Source organism: Lissotriton helveticus, chromosome 11 (genome assembly GCF_964261635.1).
Source record: "Lissotriton helveticus chromosome 11, aLisHel1.1, whole genome shotgun sequence".
Classification (NCBI taxonomy): domain Eukaryota; kingdom Metazoa; phylum Chordata; class Amphibia; order Caudata; family Salamandridae; genus Lissotriton; species Lissotriton helveticus.
This window is the reverse complement of record NC_136072.1, coordinates 8,027,357-8,053,013: the sequence shown is the minus strand read 5'-3', so window position 1 is coordinate 8,053,013 and position 25,657 is coordinate 8,027,357. Positions and strand designations below refer to the sequence as shown.

At 42.5% G+C, this 25,657-nt stretch overlaps 1 protein-coding gene across 1 annotated transcript in view; it reads left to right on the top strand.

The window, feature by feature from the left end:
* The window catches only part of LOC144792209 (putative cation-transporting ATPase 13A4), a 325,411-nt gene that overhangs the window by 231,103 nt on the left and 68,651 nt on the right, over positions 1-25,657 (top strand). The window contains exons 17-19 of the mRNA XM_078667110.1: positions 8,258-8,375; positions 9,660-9,784; positions 23,110-23,273. Coding sequence (XP_078523236.1) covers positions 8,258-8,375; positions 9,660-9,784; positions 23,110-23,273 — 407 coding nt within the window. The remainder of the gene's footprint in view (positions 1-8,257; positions 8,376-9,659; positions 9,785-23,109; positions 23,274-25,657) is intronic.

The following is a 25,657-nucleotide window of genomic DNA, read 5'->3' as shown; positions in this document are numbered from 1 at the left end:
CACTTGGAGCGGGGTTCTATGTATTGAGGACAAGCAAACAGTAAATGACCCTCGGTTTCTTTATGGTCAGGGCAACAGCTACAAAAACTTGAGGAGGTTTTACCCCAAGATGAAGTAAAAGAATTCAAGGGTAAAGAGCCCACCCGAAATTGATGATACAGTTTTTTATCCAATGGCCTAGTGATGGAATCCCAATAGGTCTCGCGGGCAGGATCCAGCTTAAAGCTTGGAAAACGCCCCGTTAGACCCTCAGAACTAGAGGCATGTACCAGGGAAAGACGGGTTGAGGCCCAAAATAGATCCTTAAATTCCTTTTTCGAAGGAAAAGTATTGATACCTGGAGACACCCACAGATGAGTTAAGCCCATGTCGCACAGACTCTTTTTCACCGAGCGAAGCCATGGGATTCGCTCTGAACCCCCCATAGCCTTCACTTCTGCTAGCTCTTTTGCAAAAAGTGCAAGATCCTCAGAGGTCCATAAGCGCCTCCAAGTAGACACTACTCTAAATCTTGCCATGTCTGTGATTGGTAAACAACCCATATCGTGGCAGAGAGGGGTCAGTGGGGTGGATTGAGGTAACCCTACCAGGTTCCGAAGGAATCTACACTGAATTCTATATAGACTCGAAAGATCCATAAACCCCCATAACTCCGCCCCATAAAGTGTGGCTGTATTTATCTTGGTATCATATATTCTCAGGGCAGGAGTAACCCGTTTTGTGATAGATTTCCTCTGCTCGCGCAGAAGACATCCAGTCAGTTGGGCGAGTTTTAGCTGTTGGGTCGCTATTTGATCTTTCCAAGACAGACGACGATCCAAAGTGACCCCCAGATACGTCATGGTTTCAACTTGTTCCAAGTTGACCCCACTCATTTGTACGCTGCTACGTATTAGATTTTTCCTGGACAAAACCATAAACTTGGTTTTGCCCACATTTATCTGGAGGTCATTTTTTTTACAAAACTCCTCAAAACGGTTTAATGCCCGCTGTAGGCCTCCCCGGGTCTTTGATAGGAGTAGGGTGTCGTCGGCAAAGATCAACATTGGAAATTTAGTCCCCGCCAAAGATGGAGCATCGGTGTTGGTGGACATGAAAAATTTGACTACTTGGTCAATAAAGAGTAAAAAAAGGGTGGGAGCGAGAACGCACCCCTGGCGAACTCCTCGTGTTACTGGAAACGAGTCCGTAAATTGACCTTGTGCTCCCCACCTTACCCTGGCGTAGTTCTCGTCATGTAGTCTAATAATCAACTCAACTAATTCACCCGGCATACCCAGGTCCCTCAGAATCTGCCATAATTTTCCCCTTGGTACCAGATCGAAGGCTGACTTCAGATCTATAAAGGCAGCAAAAATAGTGCCACCGCCAAGCGTGACTACCTTCCAAAAGATCATACAGAAACTTAACACCTGATCAATGGTACTTGTACCAGATCTAAAGCCCGCCTGCATTGGGGACAGTATGTTTTCAAGATCCATCCACCCCTGCACTCTCGCCAGGATCATGCGAGCGAAGACTTTTTGGAAACAATCGATTAAACTAATCGGGCGATAGTTGCCTGGGTTTGATCTATCGCCCTTTTTGTGCATAGGGAGGATACCAGCCCCCTTCCAAGTTTTGGGAATACAAGCACCTCTCGCTATTGCATTAACTATATTTGTTAAATAAGGTACCCAAAGGGCTGTATTGGCCTTAAACAGGTCGGCTGGAATTTGATCCAACCCAGGGGCTTTCCCCCGCTTTGTCAAGCCTAAAGCTATCTCCGTTTCTGTTTCAGTGAAGGTCATGATCATATCACAAGGGGGCATTACATGTAACAGGTTCAGTGTGGGTGGAGGATCAGCGACCTCTGAGCAAAATTGAGAAGAGTAATAGTTTATCCAGGCTTCAGGGGATACATGATTGATGGGATACGAAAGTCACCGTCCTTACCACATTTGACAATATCCCAAAATTTAGTCTGATTGTTAGACTTGCTAGCATCCAAAAGATCCGCCCAATAATCATCTTCCCACGCCCTCTTTGCTTCCCATTGTACTTTTTTATACCATTGCCTAGCCGCCTTTACTGCGCCCATGTTTCTGGATTTGACTTTCTCAATTAGAGAACTATGGGCCTCCCTACACTCTTTATTGTACCATTTTGCTCTTGGGGCTTGCAACTGCCCAGTACCTTTCTTGCAGGGTTTCGAGAGAAGTTGTTTAAGCTCGATAAAACATTTATCATGCATGCCCATAATCTTATCTAGTTCAGTTTGACCCCTCCCAACAACATCAGTCATCATATTATTTAGTGCAAGCTTCACTACATTTTCTATACTGGCCTGTATAGTTGCATCACTTGATATTGTGGACCATTTCAGTCTCCTCCGATCATTTGATACGGTTATAACCCCTTGCCCCCTAGGAGCTGGTCCCGCCAGTCTTATCAGATCATACAATTTAAGTTTCATAGACAGGGGATTATGATCACTTTCCGGACGCATGACAATTTTCATATCAACAATTAGGCTCCAGAATTCCATTTTTAAAAATATATAGTCAATACGACTTTTTCTCAGACCATTATCAAATGTGAAGTTGGCACCAATGTCCGATTTGGTACGACCCTTTACGGCCCTTAGTCCCCAAGTAAGACAAAAAGCAGTCCAGCTCAGGGCGGCCTCCGTTGCTTTAACAGGTGTTTGATTCGTTAATTCCGGGATTTTCCAAGTTGCATCCTCTACAAACCCCCAGTTATCCCCTGGCAGATAGAGTGGCTCGATAGTGCAGTTTATATCACCAGCTAACATAATAAATGTTCCCTTATTCCAGCCGGTTAGAAGATTGTCCAGGACACCTATCAGCGGGGGGCATCGGCCGCCTGGAAGGCCTCGAGAATAAATATTGATAATAAGCATATCCTGGCCCCCTGCCTTGCGCAACCTAATCGCCAAAATATCAGGGTTTGCCACATACAATTCGGAAACAGAATACCCCCAAGCCTGTTTTACCCACGTTGTCAATCCCCCTGATGCACGCCCTTTACTACTCTTAATTGCGGGTTTGAAAAAGTTGATAAACCCAGCTTTGTGTATGGGTGCTGTAGCCCAGGTTTCTTGCAGTAACACGACCTCATATTTATCAATGAACTCTGACCAATCCTCAGAGTCCAGACGGGTCTTTACTCCAGCTACATTCCAGGACACAATGTTAGATATCAATGTATCGGATTCTACAGGGTTATTACTGCCATTGGGAGGGGAGTGGAGGTTAGGTAAACTAACACTTGTTGGCCTATTTCTGACTCTATTTTGTTCTATTTTAGTGGCCCGCGCCCTTTCCCCAACTGGCGCAGCCGGTATTCTAACTTTCTTTAGGGACTTGGGCTGGTGGATAAACATGTTAGATGGCAGGCTGGGTGAACACAGTAAATCTATCCATTCTAAGTCTGACAGCACCTCAAAATGGTTAAAAAGTGAGGGGTACTGTTGGGGGTAGGGTGTTATCGGCCCTCGAGACCTCCCCCCTCTCGTTATCCACTGATTGGGGCCCATGGGATAATTAATGTGGGTGTGGGGATAGAAATAGGCAAGGTCCAAGGTCTGAACGTCACCTAGACGGGCAAATCTTGCTTTCCTTCGAATTCTGTCCACCACCCAGGGGTCTTTGAAAGAGATCAGAATACAATCCCCTTCTAGATCTTTTGAGCCCTTGCCCACCCAATCAACTCTCCTTACATAGAGGATTTCAGTGGGGGATGAGGGTGGGAGGGGGCGATGTTTGTTTAACCAAAATATAACCTTATTCCGCAAGTCCCCATGGGTCTCTTTGGTGCCATCTCGTAGGGGGGCCACCCCGGTTAAAACGATGGTATATTGGGACGCTTCTGGTGGTAAATTAACTCTGGGTGTTGGTCGTGTTTTTCGGTTATCCATCCTCTGAGACCTGGATGGTTGGAAATTGTTTTGGTCTTTACCCATTGTTGGTAATTGTACAGGGGTATTATTTGCATGATTTGACGTGCCATTCGGCAAAAGATGTTTCGCTGGGGCATTATTAACAGTTAGTGGGCGTTTATCCCTTGGAATATCCTTTGCGGGAGCTCTACTAGCAGTGGTCAAGTTGGCAGCATGTTTAGCCCCTGATAGGGGTTTGTTATTATTAACAGCAGAAATCCCTGCTGGAACAGACTTGTTAGTGGGGATCGCTGTTGGTTTTCCCGCTCGTTGGTTTATGCCCCTAGTTGAATTACGGGCCCCCATCCCAGTAACGGGTGTTGTTAGTTTTTGCAAAAGATCCAGATTGGTATTAACAGCTAATTCCAATACATCTATTTTAGCGGTCATCAACCTTGTTCTCTCTAAGACCGGGAGCAATATAGTTTTTAACATTGCTTCCATCTTAGCCAACAAGACATCATCGCTGCTAAGACAGGTTGGGCAGGGATTTGATGACCCAGAAGGAGCTAATGAGGGGCAATACACCGTTGGGAGACCTTGGTGGGGCTGGGAAAAAGATAAGCTCACACTATTAGTAGGATCAATTTTGGGTTGTTTTTGGACCTTTTCCCCCTGTGGACTCGAAACATGTTTTCTTTTCCGGGATGTTGGGTTTATACTATTTTGTGGCAAGTTGGACACGCTGGGGGGAGTAGGGACATAAGATTGGGATGCATCGGACTGGCTGTGTTCGTCATCCTCAATATACTGACTATCATCCTCATAGCTTGTCTGATTAGTATATGGATTCTGTTCCCTTCTATCATGGGGTGGGGATATAGTAACTCCATCTCCATCTACATGAACTATCGCATCTGTCTCTGTGGTAGAAATACAATTAAAAGCTGCATTAGAGACAGGGCTTTTAACATGGGCTAAGGCACCAATTGATGAACGCTTCCCGGAAACTAAATCCAGGGACAGTCTATGTTCTACCAATTCAATTTCCTTTTCCAGGATTCCCGTCGCTCTGGTGATAAAAGCATCGAGGGGCCCAGAAACAACACCCTTAGAGGTTTGTATATGAACTAGGCGTTGTTTCCCAGATCTTAAAGCCATGTTTAGGAGCTGAGTGGGGTGGTATGTAAAGGTAAAATATAAATATTAATACATCCACTGTGCCACCTAATAAATACCAGTATAGCCTCTCTCTAAAATATGGCTAAATACCACACATAACAAATAGTGTAAGACAAAATATAATTTTTGCAGGACTCTGGGCCCAACCCAACCTTGTCCGACCACGGACGGCCACAGACGGTCCCGCCCTTGTCCCGGGCTTCTCCCGGTCGCTCCCGCTCGCTCCCACGAAGCGGGGACACTGCACTCCTTATAACTCTACAACCGTATGTTCATGGGCTGATAGGCGGGGGGCGTGGCCAGCGGGGAGAGCAGCCCAGGTGTTGCAGGTTCGGGCGCGCAGGGGCTCCTGGACGCTGGAGTCCCTGCCTATGCTCGCAGCCCCGCTGGTTAAATCGCCTTTCCCCGCACTCCTCCTGTAAGTCTCACTGCAGCCTCCCAGAACAAACGATGCGAAGCGGGTCCGGCGAGTCGTGAAAAGTGTGGTGGCAAGGGTCAGCTCCGCTGAGGCAGCAAGTACGCCGCGCTCCTCCAAGAACCAGGTACAAACAGCAAGAAAGTTTCAGAAGGGTCCTCCTTTAAATTAGTCACTTAGACAGTCAATCACAATGCTACTAAATCCTCCATCCAGACAATTATACATCCACTCAGTCTTCAATGCAGATTCCTATATATATATATAATACCTACTTAAATATCGAACCAAACCACATTCACTGACCATGTCATGAATGATGCAATATGTGACATCATCAGCAGTGGATTGCGGGCGCGCGAGTTATACTTAGTCCTAACTATAACAAAGGAATTTTAATGGTTTTGTACAAGTGAAATGTCCAGCTAACTATAACACCCCTAAAACCTATTTTTTTTCAGTGCATTTCTAAGGGTTTTTAAATGCTAATCCCTAACTATAGCATGTCAGAAACCTATGGTTCTTTCAGTGAATATATATATATATATATATATATATATACTACCATTAAAGAAGATTTAAAATTACTATTCATTTGAGTCTAAAAAGTATAGCCATATCTGCTCCCTTAGCACTTATTAAATACAATAAGGTAACCCAGAGTTAAGTAATGGGAGATATAGGTCTTACAGTAGTGAAAAATGACTTTAGGCGTTTTTCACTATGAAGACATGTAAAACTCTTATGTTCTCTACTGTGTTCTACTTTTAAATACCAAGCACCCTGCCCTAGAAGCTGTTAGGGCCTGCCTTATGGGGGGAATTGTAAATATTACAAAGAAAGGTTTAGGTCTGGCAAAATGTTTATTTTTCCAGGTTGAAACATCAGTTTAAAACTGCACTACTTGCTGCATTGGAAGACCTGAGATATGTTTTCAAGTGCTACTTAAGTGGCATGAACAATGGTGCTGCATGCCCAGTAGCAAAAGACATGCAGATGATGGACGGAATGCAGAGCAAATCAAATATTCTCCCCCAGTCAATAGATCTGGGTTAAACCCATTGTTCTTTTGCTCACCTTGCTCACTTTGCCACTGGATTCAGGCTAGCCTGGATGTTGAGGGGTGTTACCCTGAAACCAGTCCCAGGATGCTTGTTTCCGGTCCAGGGAGGACCTGGCTTGGCACTTCGGGCTGGACTATTTCTATGAGGCACAGGGTCAAGACAGATTTGCATATGGCCATGTCTGAACTGGGGTGGCGGAGTGAGCTAAAGAATGATGATGGATTCAACCCAGATCTGTGACTGGGGGTAAGTGTCTGAAAAGTTTCAACACTTCATCCATCATCTCCTTGTGTTTTGTTTGTTCGCCCTAAGTTGGCAGGGTATTCCCAAACGTGAGTCCCTTGCTCACTTTGCCACTGGATATCAAGCTAGCCTGCCTGATGAGGGGTGTTACCCCGAAACCAGTCCTAGGATGCTTGTTTCAGGTCCTGTGAGGACCTGGCCTGGCTGTGTGGGCTGGACTGTTCCCATGAGGCACAGGGTCAAGACTGATTTGCATATTGCTGGGTCCAAACTGGGGTGGTGAAGTGAGCTAAAGAATGATGATGGATTCAACCCAGATCTGTTGACTGGGTAGTGAGTGTATGAAAAGTTTCAGCACTTTGTCCATCATCTTGTGTTTTCTTTGTTCACCCAATAGTAACATTTGATTTTATAGACCCTGGATACATGTGGTATCATATACTGGGTACTTACTAGTAATTTTAATGTACCATTCAGATTTAGGCCTATTTTACCATGTTTTAGGGAGAAACACAAGCATGTTAGCACTGGTTTACAGTGGTAAACTGCAAAGAGTCTAAAAGCCAACAAAAACGGTTTCAGCAAAGGAAGGAAGTGCAGGCAAAAAGGTTTAGGGTGACTCTGCGGAGACGGTCAGCGCCAACACTTAACCAGCCATAAAATTAATTTAGAAATGTGGACATTGAATCATAATTTGAAAGGGGTGTGTTTGAGAAGTCCCTTCCAAATTTCAATTAAATTTAAGATGTATCAATGTTTTTCAACTGCAATTCCAGTCGCAGTCCATTGAAAAGTTACTGACGCCTCAAATGATGTGTGAAACTCCTCATCCCCAAAAGGGCACCCCTTCAAATTTACGAATTCAAAATGTGAGCAGTAGTCTACAGACTGTTTCAAAGAAATTAACTTTACTTTTGAAATCAAGCCGTTTCTTTTAAACAAAACAGACCTCATTTAAAAAAAAAAAAAAAGTTTACTTTATTTAAAGGCAATCAAAGATATGGTGAACTGCTGACCCCAGCAGTCCACCATCCAATCTGAGTGAGTCGCAATGTGCAACCACTCAATTGATAGTTATTAGTATTCATGAGGTAGTTCAGATTGTGACCCACTCTAAAGGGAATTTACAAAAACAAAGGACTAGTACATGGGTTTATTTACAGAATTAGAAACTATTTGAAAGATCTCAGTGCATAATTTGAAACCATTTTTTACAAATTGATTCTTGGAACATTTGGCCCAAGTCACTGTAAATAACTGGTAAAATCATCTGAATTTTTTGTACCTGTTTTTTTCAGCATAAACCATTATTCACCGACACAATTGGCATCATGTGGTTAAATAATAGTATTTACTAAAGCACTCTTCATCTAAGCATAAATATGAGTCGTCTTCTGACCAAATGAAATCGTGAAAATGTGAGTTCTTGTGATGTAACAGAATGTTGATCTGTGATATTTTTTCTTTGAATAGTTCCTTCCGATTTTTCAAACGAACTCCAGATTTACACCAGGCAAGGATTTCGGGTCATTGGATTGGCGTACAAGCCTATGCCATCGAAGACGCCATCTGAACTGAACAGTTTAGCAAGGTAAGAGAGTGAGCCCTCCATCCCACGAACCCTTTCAAGAAGAGGAGGTAACTCTTTCCTGATGGAATCTTCTTACCTCAGCAAGGAAAAGCAGCTGCTCTCCCGAGATGATCGCATTAAAGTAATCGGAAATTGCTAAATTTGTATTTAGTGGCCTTTCATATGACTATCAGTTTTATATCTTGCTCCACAAGATCTCCTTCTAGTGTGACACAAGGCCAGCTTCTGGCGGTGGACTCAGGATGTTAGGTCTATGTGAGTGCATGACTAAAGGGGAAAGCATGTTTAGAACAATATCCTAAACTAAAACATCTCAAGGCGCTTTCTGAGTGCCTGGAATGTTCATATTTTATATGGCTTTTCCAAATTTGTAAGCTGATTTCTTAGATTTTACAACTTCTAAAATATGACTCTAAATAGAAGCCAATTGAGTATCTGGAAGGAGAGCATTGTAGGTGTCCAAATACAAAATCAGTAAAAATCAATGTTAAGCCATTCAGAACCTCTGCTCTATTGATCTCCAGAAGGGAAAGAATTTGTAGTTAATTGACAGATTAAGGATAACCAGAACTAGCTTTATAATTACATTGTGAATGCAGCCAAATAGATGGATATGGCCCAGAACTACTGTCCCAGGTAATATTGAATACTTCAGAGGCATCCTCGGAATGTATTCGCCAGTAAAGATTTTTAGGTGGGGAATTGGAATTAGCAAAGCAGACACAGTATCTTTGGATGCTGATGAGATTCCATTGCATCTGGAGACACTTGACACATTTCTTGGGCAATGTCCTGAAGTCTAATAGCTGAAGGCACTCATAAACACTGACATGAGATAGTTCCAATGATTGATGGATCATCTACCCATTGAAATGTTGCTAAGAGGTTCAGAAGTTCGACCCATGTAGCAGTGTGCTCCTCCCAGGGTATACTTAGAGGAGCTAATAGCATCCCCTAGACTAAAACTTTGTCTTGTATCAGGAGTGGAAAATATTTGAAAAGTGGTAATGATGAATGCATTTTTGAGTATGTTTGGAGAGACTTAAGAATGTGACCATAGCAAGAGAAAGATTTAAGAGAGATACCAAATAGGGAAGTAGCTGTGTATTGATTGTTGTGCTTAGGGGGAAAATGAGAGGATCTGAAGGGATGGCTGAGGGATTAGATCTTGAAGACAGAGTACAAGATCAGATCCACAGATTGACCTGAAAGAAGACAAAGACGGGGGACATTCTTATATTGGTTACTTTACTGTATCGTTTGCCTTTTTCTTTTGCTTTGAAGGGAAGATGTTGAATCTAACTTGGAATTTCTTGGGCTGCTGGTGATGGAAAACCAGCTGAAGCCGGAGACGAAGCCAGTGCTGGAGGAACTCTTGGAGGCCAGAATCAGGACAGTAATGGTGACAGGTATGTAAGATTACCACTGGGTCTTGGTGCATGGTGTTTACATGAGTCACACCCGGGTGAGGATTTCTGAAACCTCTATTAAAGAGCGCAGCAAGAAGCTTAACTTGTCCACCCTCACAATTTAAGCATCTAGTCAAATATGTAAAACTAATTTATTCAAATAAGAGTTCAACGTCTTCGGTGTTATAATCTTTTGAATGGATTTACCATGTTCTCATAACTAAGATTAACTATCAATCATAAGTATTTGTTATAGAAGTTTTATTTGTAAACACTAAAAAGTCACTTAGAATTCAAAAAAATCTTAAGTCAAGGAAAATGTTGCAGTCATTCTGCAGTACAAACATGATCTATGTTACACAATGTCTATGATAGGTTCCGCTCTGTCAGAGTGATGTATACAAATGCTTTGGTTTTACTGAAAATAAAACCTGCAATGGTGGTCCCCAACTACTGCAATAACTACACTGCACATGTCACATTCAGCAAATAATTGCACTACAAAAGTGGAGTTCTGCTGCAAAAGTAAAAGTGTGTTGTTAATATGGGCAAATCAAAACAAATTAAATCAAAGTAAACATACAGAGTCAAGATTACGTTTTAATTGGCAAATCACAAATCCAGAATGGAATTCCTTTCTTTATTTTCTCTTAACCTAAAATGTTATTCATTTGAAATTTCCTAGACGCCTGTGTTTATATTCATGATAGCGAACTACTGCATTATTAAAAAGCTTTAAAAAATATTATACTACTCATACCTGTTAATATTCCCATAACATACTGAGCCAATCTTCTTTTCATATGATGTATTTCCCCAGAAAGACCTTCTTTTGCAATCTCAAGGACTTAAGGGAGATATTAGAGAATTCTGTCTTAAGTCACAGGTCAGTTCAAATCTCATCAATTCCCACATATTTCTCAAATCTAAGCCATTCTTAATAGTCTGATTTAAATTTTTGTCTGCCAGGACGTTATTTGATTATCCACCATAATTTGGGCTCTACCCCTGGGTAGAGCAACTTTCCAATATCTTTGTGCAATTTGAAGAAATTCTGCCCTTTGATTCAAGACTGGTCTTTTGTGGAGTTTAATCTGCCAGAAATGGTAGTCAATAATTCAGCATAAACTTGGCAGCAGTTCTCTCACGATGACTGGCTCAACATCTTTGTAGAACCGATGACAAGCATGGAGGTATCTCCACTAGTGACATATGTAAGTTCATCTAACTAGGGTGGTTATTCCACCAGATGTCTAGACAGGCAATCTGCTGGAGGTTTATTTTTTTCTGACAGATCCTTTGTAACTCCCTAGAGTGAATCAGATGTTGAAACCTCTATAAAAAAGATTTCATGATGTTTTTACCATCAAAGGCCCTCAGTATGAAACTCATGGTTCAGAAAGCACAATTTAAAAATATTTAAAAGAAGTCTCCAGGGTTGAAATACGGCCACATACATGTCCACCATCAATGTCCCTGGAGAAATAAAGGGTGGTGTAGGTTTGGTCAAAGTGTACGCTTCCAATCCATATCATTTTGCTTCTATCTTTCTCTATGGTCTATGAAGTGCAAGCATTGATGTGCCTGTAACGTCCGGTCGGGATGGAGGCATGGCCACACAGGGAACTAAGAAGGCGGCCTAGTGCAGAGCTATGCTCCACAAGAGGACTCCTGAGCACTGGGGAGCCAATAAACCTAATAAGTCCCCCTCTACTCTCTGGGAAGGATGTCTTTCACCCCTCCAGGACCCCAGGGACTACACAGCAATGTTCTTAGAATGTACGCATCAGAAGCCCAGCAGCAACTTGAGCTGCTGGTGATCCCGAGGCCGGCTCCCTCTCCCGCCTGCCATGTTGGGTGGGCGCAACCAACAGTGTCCCCTTGGGTGTCTCCCCACCTTGGGCCCAGCAACACATGTGCTGTGCATCCCTGGACCGTGGGGAGGAAGGTAGGAGTGGGCTGGGTGGAGAGATCTATCATTCACTGCAGATGGAACCCAGCAGCAACCCTTGGACTTTGCCTTCTCCCCTCACGCTTGAGTTATTTGCGGCCCTCACAGAGAATAAGTGTTGGATGAACAGCACATCCTTCGAGCCCACCTTAGGACCTTGTACATCGTTTTCATCACCCTCCAGTAAGAGCACATGCCTGGCCTTGCCTGACATTGTAGACACAAACAGCCTTGGACAGGCCCCGCTTTACGTCATATTTGGTACCGGTGATCTCTCTAAACTGTACTGTGGAGTTGCGGGTGGACTTTGCCTGCAGCTCTCTACATTCCTTTCTCCTGCTGTTTTACTGATTGTGATGAGCAAGGGGACCTAAAGCAGGAGAAATACCACATTGATAAAATAAAACCCACCATTCTGAATCGTCCACATGCACTACTGATCACCTGTTAGGCGCTGAGGGTGAAGCACCTGAGCACTCCTTAGCGGCCATCCTGCTGGAACTCAGAATCAGCATTCAGTCCACTGATGCTTGACTTGATGGAGCAGCGTATAGCATCTTTGACATTGAGGCTGACCCAGGTGCTACTAAAGCCAAAGTCTCCAATCTAGAAAAACAGTTTCTGACCACTGCTGTGAAGAATGAGGACCTTGGGGATGTCTGCATTATTGACATTGCTGAATCTACAAATAACAACCAGATGGCTGCCTCTTCGGAATCCCTGCTTACATTTCTCTTCAGTCGTAAAGATTTCTCTGAGGTGTGTCTTGTGGAAAGAGCTTGTAGGTCACTTGTGCATGGTCCCCCTGAAGGGGCACCTCCCCGGCCGATCATAGCCAGACTTCCCAACGTCCGTGACTGATATATTGCTCTGCGATTAGCTTATGAGAAAGGACCACTTCACCATCAAGGTTCTGCAATTCTGATCTTACCTGACTTTACTGATGAAGTCCAGGACCCCTGCCACAAATGTACAGTGGTGTGGGTTATGCCATATCCAACGTGAAGAAGATGGAACTTGATGGCAGGGTCCTTACCTTCCAACATGCCCTTATATCCCCAAATTTGATGTGATCTGATTCTAGGGCCACACCTTCATCAATGACTGGTTCTGCAGGAGGTGCATGTCCTGACGGAAGGAGGCAGGCCAACACTGAGGAAGACTGAACTTACAAGCTGAACTGATCCTCTCCTTCCCACTTCCAAGATGCCTGGGGCATCCCCTTTGTGATACCTTCTTGTAGGGGACTGGTTGTGATGTTCATACTCACCTTATCTTGTGTTTGCCATGCTTTACAGGTAGCAGCACTTCCCTCCTGCTAATTTAAACAAACTGCTATTATGTTCTTTCACTTAGACTTGCCTAGAAGCTATTTCACACCTCTTAGTGTGTATCACCCTTTGTTTGCTTTTGTTTTTGCTCTTGGGTTCTTGGCTTTAGCAGAGTAGCACTGCATGTTGAGGTTTTCAGTGTGGGTGGAGCTGTGTTAAGGTGTTGTCATGACAGTTGATTCACTGTCACGCACGCTCTATGGTTATTAATGCATGATTTTTTTGCGATCTGCATGTCACACACTACTTTGTTCATTTTATTTTCCTCTTTGATTTATGACTTCTCGTAGGCTGACTCTTAAATGGCTCACTTGGAATATCAGAGGTCCTAACGACCATCACAAAGCCAGCAGCATATCGACATACCTGGCCGACCACAAGATCAATGTGGGCTTCTTTCAAGACACACCTGGCACCGAAATGACCATCTTCCTTCGGCCCAAAGTGATCCATTTCTGCTACTTCTCTTCATTTACTACTTATTCCAGAGGACTCTGTATTTTCGTACGTCCTGACATAACCTTTAAACTTCATCAGATCTATGGAGACTGCGTTTGTAGATTTGCTATTCTGGTGGCACCCTAGAAAAAGTCAATACATACACACCAAATATTGATGACCCTCAGCTTTTACTAGATGTATTCTCCAAACTACACAACTCTTGCATAGATGCCATGATATGGAGACTACCCTAAATTTTGGGCTGGATGCACAATGGGACTTTTCTGGTACCCTCTGCAAATACCACACTCAGGCAGTGAAAGTACTCATGATACCATTAATCTCTAAGGGTTGGCAGATCTGTGGCATTAGGCACATCCAGCAGTAAAAGACGTCACTGCATATTCCACAAGACAAGTCAACCTCAAGACTTGATTATTGTCTGGCCATTCCAGAAATTGCCACTTCTGTATCAGCGGCCTGACATTTACCCTACACTCTTTCAGATCACTCATCGCCTGTGTTTCAACTTGCCCTCCCACGCTCCAGGTTGTGCCGCCCATACTGGGGATTTCAGGTGTCCTCTCTGTTGGACCCAGTATTTAAATGTGAACTTAAGTCTGCAATTTTAGAGTATTTTCAGATTAATATAGGTTCAGTCCCCACATATGCTACAATATGGGAGGCCTATAAGACCTAGATCTGAGGGCAGGCAATAGTGAAACCTGCAGGGGTGTTAAAAGACATTCTTATGGAATTTATACATCTCAAGGCTAGCTTGGAGGCTCTTGAAGCTGTGACAGGCCAGTACAGTGAAGGAGAGAGTCCTGGCAGAACATTGGCTTGACTTCTCAGGAAAGAGAGGGAGAGTTACACCCCATATTGATATATTGGAGGATGGGGATGGAACAAGTCTCACTAACAATAAAGATAGCCTATCTGAATGTGTACATTATTACTTCTGTCTTCATGCTCCTGGGGGTGCTGGGCTCCTGGAAGATATTACTGACAACCTAAACAAAGTGGTGCTGTTGTGGCTTGAGGACTGCCATCAACAGTTTCTGATTCATCCAGTCTCCTCTGAGGAGGTTATTGCCGCCAATGATTCACTTGCTGGAGATAAAGCCCCGGGCACAGGTGGGCTCATTGCATTGTAATAAACGTACAAACATATTTTTGTTCCTCACCTATTGAGGTATAAGCAGAGATGCTCCAAAACAGGGAATTACTCTCTTGATGCAGGAAGCCATCACCTTTCTCCTCACTACACCTGGAAAAGAACCCACTATATGTGCCTCTTATCAACCCCTCTCATTAACAAATCATGATAACAAGATTCTTGCTAAAATAATTGCCACCTTGCTCTCCCTCCTGCCGGAGCGCTTAGTTGCTCCTGTACAGTTGAAATTTGTCCCCCATAAATCCACAACATCAAATGTTTGCACGGTTATTGCTGTGATCAATCAAATCAACCCTAAAGTTAGAGCAACAATTACACTGCTTGACACCGAAAAGGGGTTTGAATCTTTGGAATGGGCATTTTTGTTTGAGACCCTCCATGATTATGGTATACCCAACAATCATCTCACCCTTATATGCACGTCCGATGGCCTTTGTTTCTGCCAATGGCCTCACATCAGACACATTCCCATTAGTGCGAAGGACACAGCATGGATGCCCCCTATCGCCTGTATTATTTATATTGACCATGGATCCTTAGTCTGGGCAGCTCCAAGAAAAGCACCTGCATGGAGGCCTCATCTTTCTTCATGGCTGCCTCTTGCTGTACATGTGTGTAGGGGATATATTGCGGTTCATGAAAGTCCCAGTGGGCAGGCTCGCCCCACTGATATGTGAGATCATCTGATTTGGGACATGTTCTGGTATTTCCATTAATTGGTCTAAATCGATCCATTTCTTGATAACTGAGAGTACAACAGAGGTTACGTCAAATGCCCTATCAGTTGGGTTACAGACTTTGTTAAACTTTGTTAAATAACTATCTATCTTTCTACACAGACAGCTGGAGCAGGTCATTCGGGTCAATTATGGCTGGGTAATAGACAACCTATTACGTCATGCAGATCTTTGGCTCCAACTTTCATTGTTCTTGGCAAGAGATAAGCCTTAGATATAATGATAGTCCTTCTACAACTGTATCTATTTACAAATATACCTATAGTAAGTACTTCCTTACCACACTTTGGACCCTGCTGATCAAGTTTGTCTGGGGGAATAAACCATCAAAGTTCGCTTGTGATTCTCTGGTTCTCCTGTTTGGTTGGGAGGTGCGGGGTGGGTTGAAGTGCCAAATCTGGAAACATGTTATCTGGTGGCTCAATGTCACTTTGCCAAACGTTGATATTACCCTGATACCCGCATTCCCTATCTCATCACGATCATGATCAGATGAATAGGATCCTGCTTGTCTGACTTCTACCAATAAATCTTTCCAAACCACAGCAGGAAATCAAAAGGATTTCAACAACATGTTGGGCCTGGAGATCTCGTTGTCACAAATCCCATGAACCATGCCTGTACTCCTAAGCCATTAGGTTGATTTCAAATCCTTTACTTCCACTTACAACCAAACCCACTCTGCAGACCACCTTGTTGAAGATGGCTATAACAAAAATGGGCTAGCTTAATGTAAATGGTAAGTTCCTATAGTTGTTGTAGTAGTTCCACTACAGGGACGATGCCACCACACTTGACATCTTTATTTACGCCCAGTTAAGTAACCGTGTAGAGGGTGATCTACATGGGGTCTTGAAATGATGATATCTTGACAAAGAAGGTATATTCTTAAGATGTAGTTTATTGGAAGATGGGAGAGCCGTCCCAGCAGGCAGGTCGGTGGAAAGGTAATAACTGCCTCTGCTGGAACCCTTCAACCTGGAACATTCCCAGTGACATGGGATGGTTCCATGTTGCACAATACACATCACCACACCTCCCCTCTTTAGAAAGAGAACCAACATAACATCAATAACAATGAAAGTGAAACACAGAATATGGAAAAACAAATAAGAGATAAATAAGAGTTGAGCATGACTACGCAGCCTGTTGGATACAAATGAAAAGTACAGCAAGGTTAAACATAATCTCGCAACTTGCTAGGTCTGATAGATAGTCTAGTACTTTTCCTAACCCCATCCCCCTCTGAAGCATTTTTAAAGTTGATATTCTTTGAAACACCAGAGGGATCTTTTGCGATTTGAGAAGTACACCACCAATTGCCATTGGTCAATCTGACTGCATTCTTACGAGTATCTATTACTTGCTGGGAATCTAAAAACTTTGAAAGTCCTTTTCTAACTGAAACAGGATTTTTAACCTTGACCCAATCTCCAATCCGGATGTTATGAGACATTTTCCTTCCAGGTCTAACCTGTTTAGAACACACATCAGAGGATTTTCTATGAGCAGTATCCCACATATTGCTTATGTCACTACTCTGATGAAAATTTCTTACCATCCAGAAAGGATATACTTGTGAACAAGCTTTCCTCCCTCTCATGAGTTCAAAGGGGGTATAATTGGTAGCAGAATGAGGGGAAGTGTGGTAGGACCATACAAGATCTTTAACTGCTTTAAACACACAACTTCTAGATTTGAAAGCAGATTGAACACACTCTACAATAACTCTGTTAAACCTTTCAGTTTTGCCATTGCTTTGCGGATGATAAAGAGGGGTTCTGGTGTGTTTGATACCACACGACCTCAAAAAGGAGTTCATTTCATGAGAGATGAATTGGACCCCATTATCGGTTAATATTTCTTCTGGATAACCTTCTCTCACAAAGATACTATTCAAGCAATCAATGACACTTTTAGAATTTGGTATACTGATTGGTTCCACTTCGACCCACCTTGACAAATGATCAATGAGAACCAAAAAATATTTGGAGTTGTTGGGAAGAACATGGAATGGTCCCAAAAAGTCCATTCCCAACTTCTGCCAAGCACGACCTGGAACAGAAACTTTAGATTCAACAAGTCCCTCTAGTACTAATACTTTGTCACTGGCACTGCAACGTGGACATAGTTTGACAATCTCATCTATCTGTGAGTCCATTTTTGGCCACCAGAAATCAGATCGCACTTTCCTTTTAGTAATAGTAGCACCTAGATGGCCAGAATGCGCTGCTAAAATGATTTGCTCTCTAAAACATGATGGAGGAACTAACTTGTCACCACGGACAATCACACTATTTTCTATTGAGAGCTCAGTGTTAATTTTCCAATACATTTGGAGATCGGGAGAAATACATTTCTCCTTTGGCCACCCTTTTCTGATAAGAGATGAAACTTCTTTAAGAATTGCATCATTACCCAGTGCTTTGATCCAATCATCCTCTAGGAAAGAGATAGGTTCTTGACAAACATTAGCAACAAAACACTCCTCTATTTCAGTCTCCCAATCTTGTTCATCGCTGTCGGTTATGGGAAGCCTGGAAAGGCAGTCAGCTCTGCTGTTTCTACCCCCTGGTATGTATTCGACGCTAAAAGAGAATTCAATTAATTTCGTGGACAACCTTGCTAAGCGAGCTGTCGTGCGTTTGACATTTTTTCCATTTAGAATATCAACCAAAGGTCGATGATCTGTTCTGAGAACAAAAGACCTGCCCCACAGATATGATTTGAACTTTTCCACACTCCATGTGCATGCCAGAAGTTCTTTTTCAATGACGGAATATTTCCGTTCGACAGGACGAAGAGTGCGGGAGGCAAAGCCGACCGTATACTCCTTCCCGCCAGAACATTGGGAAAGAACTGCACCCAAACCATACTCACATGCATCAACTGTGACAAAAGTTTGTCTTCCTTCCTTCAACAAATGCCTGTAAAGCTGGAGCTGAAAGTATATGATCTTTGATAATCTGGAAACCTTTTTTGCATTCTTTTGACCATTCGAAAACAGCTCCTTTCTTTAGTAAGGACCTGAAACATTCAGTAGTTTTTGCGAAATCTTTCATGAATTTTGCATAAAATTCGCACAAACCGAGGAAAGACAATAGTTGTTCTCTGTTTTGAGGGGCTGGAGCCTCAATGATACTCTTAACTAAACCAGGCCTAGGTTTGATGCCTTTTTCTGAAATAATATGTCCTAAATACTCTATTTCTTTGGCCTTGAAAATGCACTTAGCTTTCTGCAGGGTCAGACCTCTATTCTCGAGAACTTCGAAAACTTCATTAATCGTTTGATCGTGCTCACTTTCTGTTTTGGAAAAGATGAGAATGTCATCCTGAAAGACAACTACATTGGGATTATGGGCAAACATCTCTGACATAAGTCTTTGAAAGACAGCTGCGGCTGACGCTAGCCCAAAAGGAAGACGACAAAATTGAAAAACACCATCAGGAGTGACGAAAGCAGTGAGATGTCTAGATTGAGGATTTAATTCTACTTGATGGTAGGCAGCTTTGAGAACCACGAAGATGACCCCACTTTGGCAATAAGGTCTTCAATTCGTGGTAAAGGAAACCCATCAACCCAAATGGCTTCATTTAGGGTGCGTAAATCAACACACATTCTCAAATCTCCTGACCTCTTCTTGGCTAAGACAATGGGGGAAAGCCATAGAGTAGATTCGACTTTTTCAATGATTCCTTGATCACACAGAGCCTTCAGATGTTTAGACAGATCGCTTCTGATGCTCAAAGGAACATTGCGTAATTTGTGCTTGGTGGGAATAACATTGTCCTTGACTCTGATGGTATGTTGAAAGTTAGTGATTTTTCCAAGACGGTTCTCGAAGATTTTACTATACTTTTTCTCCCAAATGTCGTGCGTATGAGTGCATAATGTATTATTGTTAATCGTGGTAACAGGAGTGTCTTTAAATTGTTTGTCGATGAAGACTGGATTAGCTAATCCTGGCTTTATAGTTAGGCCTATTTCAGCTTGGTGAATAAGACCAAGGACATTAATCCCTTTCTTGGCCACATATACCTTCCCTTTGATAGTTACTCCTAATACATTGATGTCGGCCCAGAAAAATCCAAGTAAATTAATCCTACTGCCTTCAAAGGCCACAGTAAGGATGTCTGGGGGTAATAAACGCTTGTCATGCCAAAATTTGGTGTATTTATCTTGTGAAATAATGGTTATGCGTGCACCAGTGTCAACTAGTAATTGAACGTGATCTTTCCCAATGATAACATCAACTTCGGGATCAGGAATGTCATGAGAAATACCCTTGTCATGAGAATCCATGACTACTACTACATATTCTTGATGCATAACATCTTCATGAGAAAGATCACCCTCGTACGAAAAATTGTCATCATTTTCGTTCATGCTTTCATCATTGATGACACATCGAACATTTCCTCTTGTGTTTCCTCTCCTGCCTCTCATGCAAATCTTAGCAAAATGTCCCATTTTGCCGCACTGTCCACATTGTTGGTTTGCTGCAGGACAGTTTCTAAAAGAAGAAACATGGGAGGAAGAACCACATCTATAGCAAAACATTCTAGAGTCAGACTGTCTGAATCTACCACTCCTAGAAGAATAGGGTCTTCTGAAATTGCCACGGGGTATGAAAGGAGTTCTGGTGGCAGGAAAATTAGATGTAGTACCAGAGATCGTGGTGCTGGATACGGCACCAGAAATTGTAGTACTAGACAAGGCTGTTTCTAGTTGTTTGACATCGTCCATAGAGGTTTCTATGCTTTTAGCTATGTCTACTGCCTTATCTAATGAAAGGTCTTTACATGTAAGTAATTTCTTTTGGATTTCTTTACAATAACAACGTGCGACAAGTTGATCTCTAATAAGCTGTGATGTAAAATTGTCGAATTCACAATTTGCAGCTAACATTTTTAAGGCAGTTATAAATGTGTCAATATTCTCATCACTCTTTTGTGTCCTTGTGAAGAACTTATACCTATGTACAACTAAGTTTTTTGTTTTGGTGAAATATTTTTCTAATTTTGCTTTGGCTAACTCAAATTCATCAGGATCTTGACCCTCGGGTGGATCATATGGAGGTAAATGGTCAAAAACATTTTGACCTTCGACTCCGAGATGGTAATACATGAGGTTCTTTTTCCTTTCCGGTCTATATCTTTGACCATCAACGGCACCCAAGTAAGCCATGAATGACCTGACCCATAATTTCCATTCTAATGGAGGATCACCTGGTACCTGTAAGAACGGAGCTGGTGGAGTTACACTTTGCATAGTTGAATGGAATAATTACTGATGTAAATTGGTAATTGGTTGTTTAAAATGTGCTTCAATATATATTACACCCACAGTAATGTGAGTGTGTCACAGAAGTGATATGTTGTAAAGAATTGTACACATTGTAATAATTGTGTGTGTATCACAGAAGAATTGTACACACTGTAATAATTGTGTGTGTATCACAGAAGAATTGTACACACTGTAATAATTGTGTGTGTATCACAGAAGAATTGTACACACTGTAATAATTGTGTGTGTATCACAGAAGCAGTGAAAAATTTTTTAACAAAAAATATGTTCATAAGTTCCAATTTCTGCCACTAGATGGAGTTGTGTAGTAATAAGTCTTGTATTATCTCTTAAACTTTGTTTCTTCTCTGTTTCAATTGATGCGTGACAAAATGAAAATAGTGTAAAATTGTCAAGTAAACAAAGTAAATTATTTAACAAGCACAGGAATAAGCTGTGCGTGTCAGCGTTATGTGAATTGTTTAACAAGCACAAGAATAAGCTGTGCGTGTCAGCGTTATGGTAAAAGTGTTAGACTTGTGGGTATCTCAATTGAATGGTTCAGTTTCAATTTCAGTCGGCCGAGGAGTTGGTTGTTATGACGATAAACATTCGAGTCAGCATAGGACGTGAATACGTGGAAACGAGTCTGTAATTGATGGAAACGAGCCTGTGATTGGTTAATAGTGGTTGGCTGGTCGCGTCATTTCCTCAAGATTCTTCGACGTCATCATTGTGAAACGCGCAGTATCGAGAGAGGATCTCGCAGTGCCGAGGAAGCTTTCGCTGATTAGTGGTTATGTGGTAAGCACAACAGCGCATCTAATTAAAATAAAGTCTTGATATTGAAGCATAGCAGTGTGTTCAGCAGTCGCATGTGTGATGAGAGAAATTTCTTCGGAGTCGCGCTCTGCAGTCGCGTGTGCGTTTAGAGAAAGCTCTTCGGAGTATGACTCGTTTTGTACTTTCTTTATCATATAATAGTTTTTTATGGGTACGGCTCTCCCGCGCGGTCCCGGGTAGGTTGAAAATTTGAAATGTACTCACAGTTTGTGTGTGAAGACTGTGGAGTTTTCTTCCAAGAAAAAAACCCAGTGATTCTTCTGAATTCAGGTGACAGGACCGCTGGGTATATCCCGTCCTCAGTCGCCAGTGAAATGATGATATCTTGACAAAGAAGGTATATTCTTAAGATGTAGTTTATTGGAAGATGGGAGAGCCGTCCCAGCAGGCAGGTCGGTGGAAAGGTAATAACTGCCTCTGCTGGAACCCTTCAACCTGGAACATTCCCAGTGACATGGGATGGTTCCATGTTGCACAATACACATCACCACAGGTCTCCTGATGAGCCTACTGATTTCGGCTAATACTACCGGATGGGTTTCTATGCTCTATACCTGCATATCACAATTCAGACCAGGATGGGCAGATTCGACTTGGACAGCTTGAAATCTAGAACTGTGTGTGTCCCCACCTGAGGCCATATGGACATATTGCTGTACACAAACTGGAACACTATATATGAACTATAGACACATATTATTGTAATAAATACCTTTTATTTGGCCTACCAAACCCTACGGCGACAAAACAAGATTGACCTCTCCGTCGTCCAGAGTTGTTTCCGCTGAAGACAGGACAAAGTGGGATTTCTCCACCTTGTGCGAGAATGTCCCCTATTTGTAAATATTGGTGTGAGATTCTCCTTGTTATGGATGACATGACATATAACGAGCTGGGCCAATTGCTTGGATTTGCCGCTTGACTGAGATGGTCTTCTTGGCCAAGTTTAGAGTGTCATAAACTGGGGAGAGGCTAAAGTACCTACTTACGGTGATTGGTTCTGAGACAATGCAATTTCCAATGATTACGTGGAAACCTACATCTTGCTGCAGCCCCCTACATCTAGACCTCAGGATCTTTGGGAACCCTATTGGTCTTATCTACTTTGCAGTGTATCGAATGATCCTAAGGACCCAGTTGTGGATGAGACTGAACAAGTACCTTTTCTCCACATTGACACTTTTGAATTTCCAGATGTGTCTTGATGTGATATATAACTACTTTTTAGTTTTTTTCAAGCTCTCTTTTTTTTCATCTTCAATTTTGTTACACAGCTCTGTAAACATCGTCCTATTGATGGATTTTCATTTGCATTCACCCTAATTCCATGTGCCTTTGACACCCCTGCTATGTAATTAGACTGTCCCTTGTTAGACTGTCCTTTTTTGAGTTACAGGTTGCTAGTCCTGTTTAGACATGACTGGACGTGCTATAATGAATTTGAAAGTAAATCTGTGTGGGCCACATTCGTAAACACGCCATTTTGGTGTTTGCCGTTGAAGTTTAGCTGTTAGCATGTGGTATTTCATAGATTACTGATGTGTATGTTCCTCAGGTGACAACCTTCAGACGGCGCTGACTGTTGGAAAACGTTCTGGAATGATCCCGGAGTCTAGCAAGGGTTTCCTGGTCACTGCCTGTGGGCCCGAAGGCTCCAGCCCACCATCCATCACCCTACGAGAGGTGGACGATCAGAAGAGCAAGATGGACGGAGTAGATGTAAGTAATGCCTTCTGGGTAACCACCTCATTAGCATGAGCGAAGAACTGCAAATATTTTACCTAGAGTTGTTCTCCACCTTTTTAGTGTTTGACAGATATGTAAGTTAAAAACATCCACTCAGTATTCTGAGTCTATTTTATGGATTTCCAGCATAGTCTTGCCTTGTTCAAAGTATGGTGGGTAAAAAACACCGTTTGCCAAACAGTAATTTACAATTTAATACATATAATACATAATAACTACTGGGTGTAAAAAGAAGGCAATACCCATGTGCATGTGAGCCCCACAGTGAACAATACAGAGATTGTTGCCTCGCAGGGCCTGGCACGTTATGTTATTAAGACATGTCACATTTCTCACTTTCCAAAGCTCTCTAGAGAAGAGTCTCATTCTGTGTTTGATGATGGCCAACCTGAAGCTGGATCAGTGCATCGCCGACATGTAGAACGGCAGAGCCCCCCTCCAATCCTCAAGTCACAGATTTGTGAACAAGTTTGTAAGCTGAAGACACTGGTGTGGTATATAAAGAGTCCTTCTTATTGGTATCATGATGGCATGGGGCATCACTCATGGCTCCACCTTGCCCCAATTTCCGTTAAAGGGAGAGCGCCATTACCACCTCTCACACTGCCCACTGTCCGCTGCGTACTACCTCTGTGAGTGCTTCCACCAGACATGTTAATGTGCTTACCTGTGACATTAGGGTGGCACTGAGCTGAATATCACACTCGGTGGGTCAATAAACCAAAACCTGTCTACCTAAACGCTTCTAAGCAAAATAATGTCTTTACAACAAAAAAAAATGAGAATTATTAGAAACGCAGAAAAAGGAAATATGAATGGCTTGGAAAAGAATGAAAGACCTGGAGAATGCCCCCCACCACAGCAGTGATGTTAACAGAAAGCTGCTAAGATCGGTACTTGGTCAATTTCATGATTTTGCCACAAGAAGTTTATCATTGCTGGGTAACTTCACAGAAATGTGTTTCACCATTGTAAAACTACAAGCAGAAAGATTTCCCTGTGACTGTTCAGAGTTCTACTTTGTTGAAGGGTTCAATGGCTAATTGAAAGTGTCAGAGTGACTTCCCATACCCACTGTTTCTCATCTGCATAATGAACAGTTCAATCTCTGTTATATATCAGGAGGAGTGGAGCAGGAGCTCCGCTGAATCTAGGAGTAACTGTTCAATGCAGCAGTAATGGATGTCTTCCTCCTCTTCAGATCTTACCAGAGCCTCTCTCAGGTGTAGATGTAGGATGGGACTTTAAAGGGTACCCATGCAACCATTGCTGGTGAAGACTTGCCCAATCCTTGAAACATTCGTAAGGTACATGCCTTGGGTATCAAAACAATCCCAAGTTTTCAAGGTCTAGAAATCCAAAATGGAGAATACCTGTTCCAAATGGGAAGAGCTCTCTGCTGCAAACCACCTCTACCACTGACCCTCCCTGTTCCGCCTCGGTGAACTTTAAAGGATTTCTCCTGCTATCTACAACACCTCTTGTGGACTCTTGTCAGTAGGTCTCCTTTAGGGCTCTTGGGTTTCCCTTTTCAATGGGAAAAGGTGCTTTTTTGAACAAAGCATTAAATAATCTGATTTTAAAATTGGTACTGGTCTTTCTAGCAGAGGTTACCTACACACCGAGAAATTACCTTTGTTCTTTAATTCCAATTAAAAGTTGGAAATGTAATATCACATAACATATTCTGTAGCACGAGATATGCCCTGCAGCCAAGGCTGCAAGGAAAATATGAAGCTAAATCATGTTAAGTTTTAGAAGCAGTGAGGAAGATATAACCCCACCCCTCCTTGAAGGACCAGTACTGTGATATGAGTGATAGGGGTCAGGGATTTAGTTGCACCTACATACAAGAAAGTGTCATACTGAAGTGACACCATAGGCAATTTGGACATAAAAATACCCAACATTTAAAAAATAGCACATGTGCTTCGGCCCAGGCAGCAGGCTGCAACCACTGACTGCAGAGGTCAACACACCAGCTATCCTGAGTAAAATGGGGGTGGGTGACTGTGGAAAATATGGATTTACACAGAATTATGAAAATAATTAGAAGATTCAGAAATTAGGCACTGCTGAGAGCACACTTATGTCATGTGATGTAACAATTGGTTTACACATCCAAACTTCAAGTCCAGATGGCACTGTCATAAGGCAAGCAAGCTCTGAGCAATGTTCTGATGGAAAAATGTTCTTTGGAAGTGGACAGATTTGATTTTCCAGAACACTGGAGTCTTCATCTTATAACAGTGATAAAAGGGTTTGTTAAAGAGCACCTGGTCCTGCCATCAGTTGTCAGCGTCCTGCAGGAAGAGGGATATCATTTCATGCCATTATTTTATCTTGATGTTATTTCT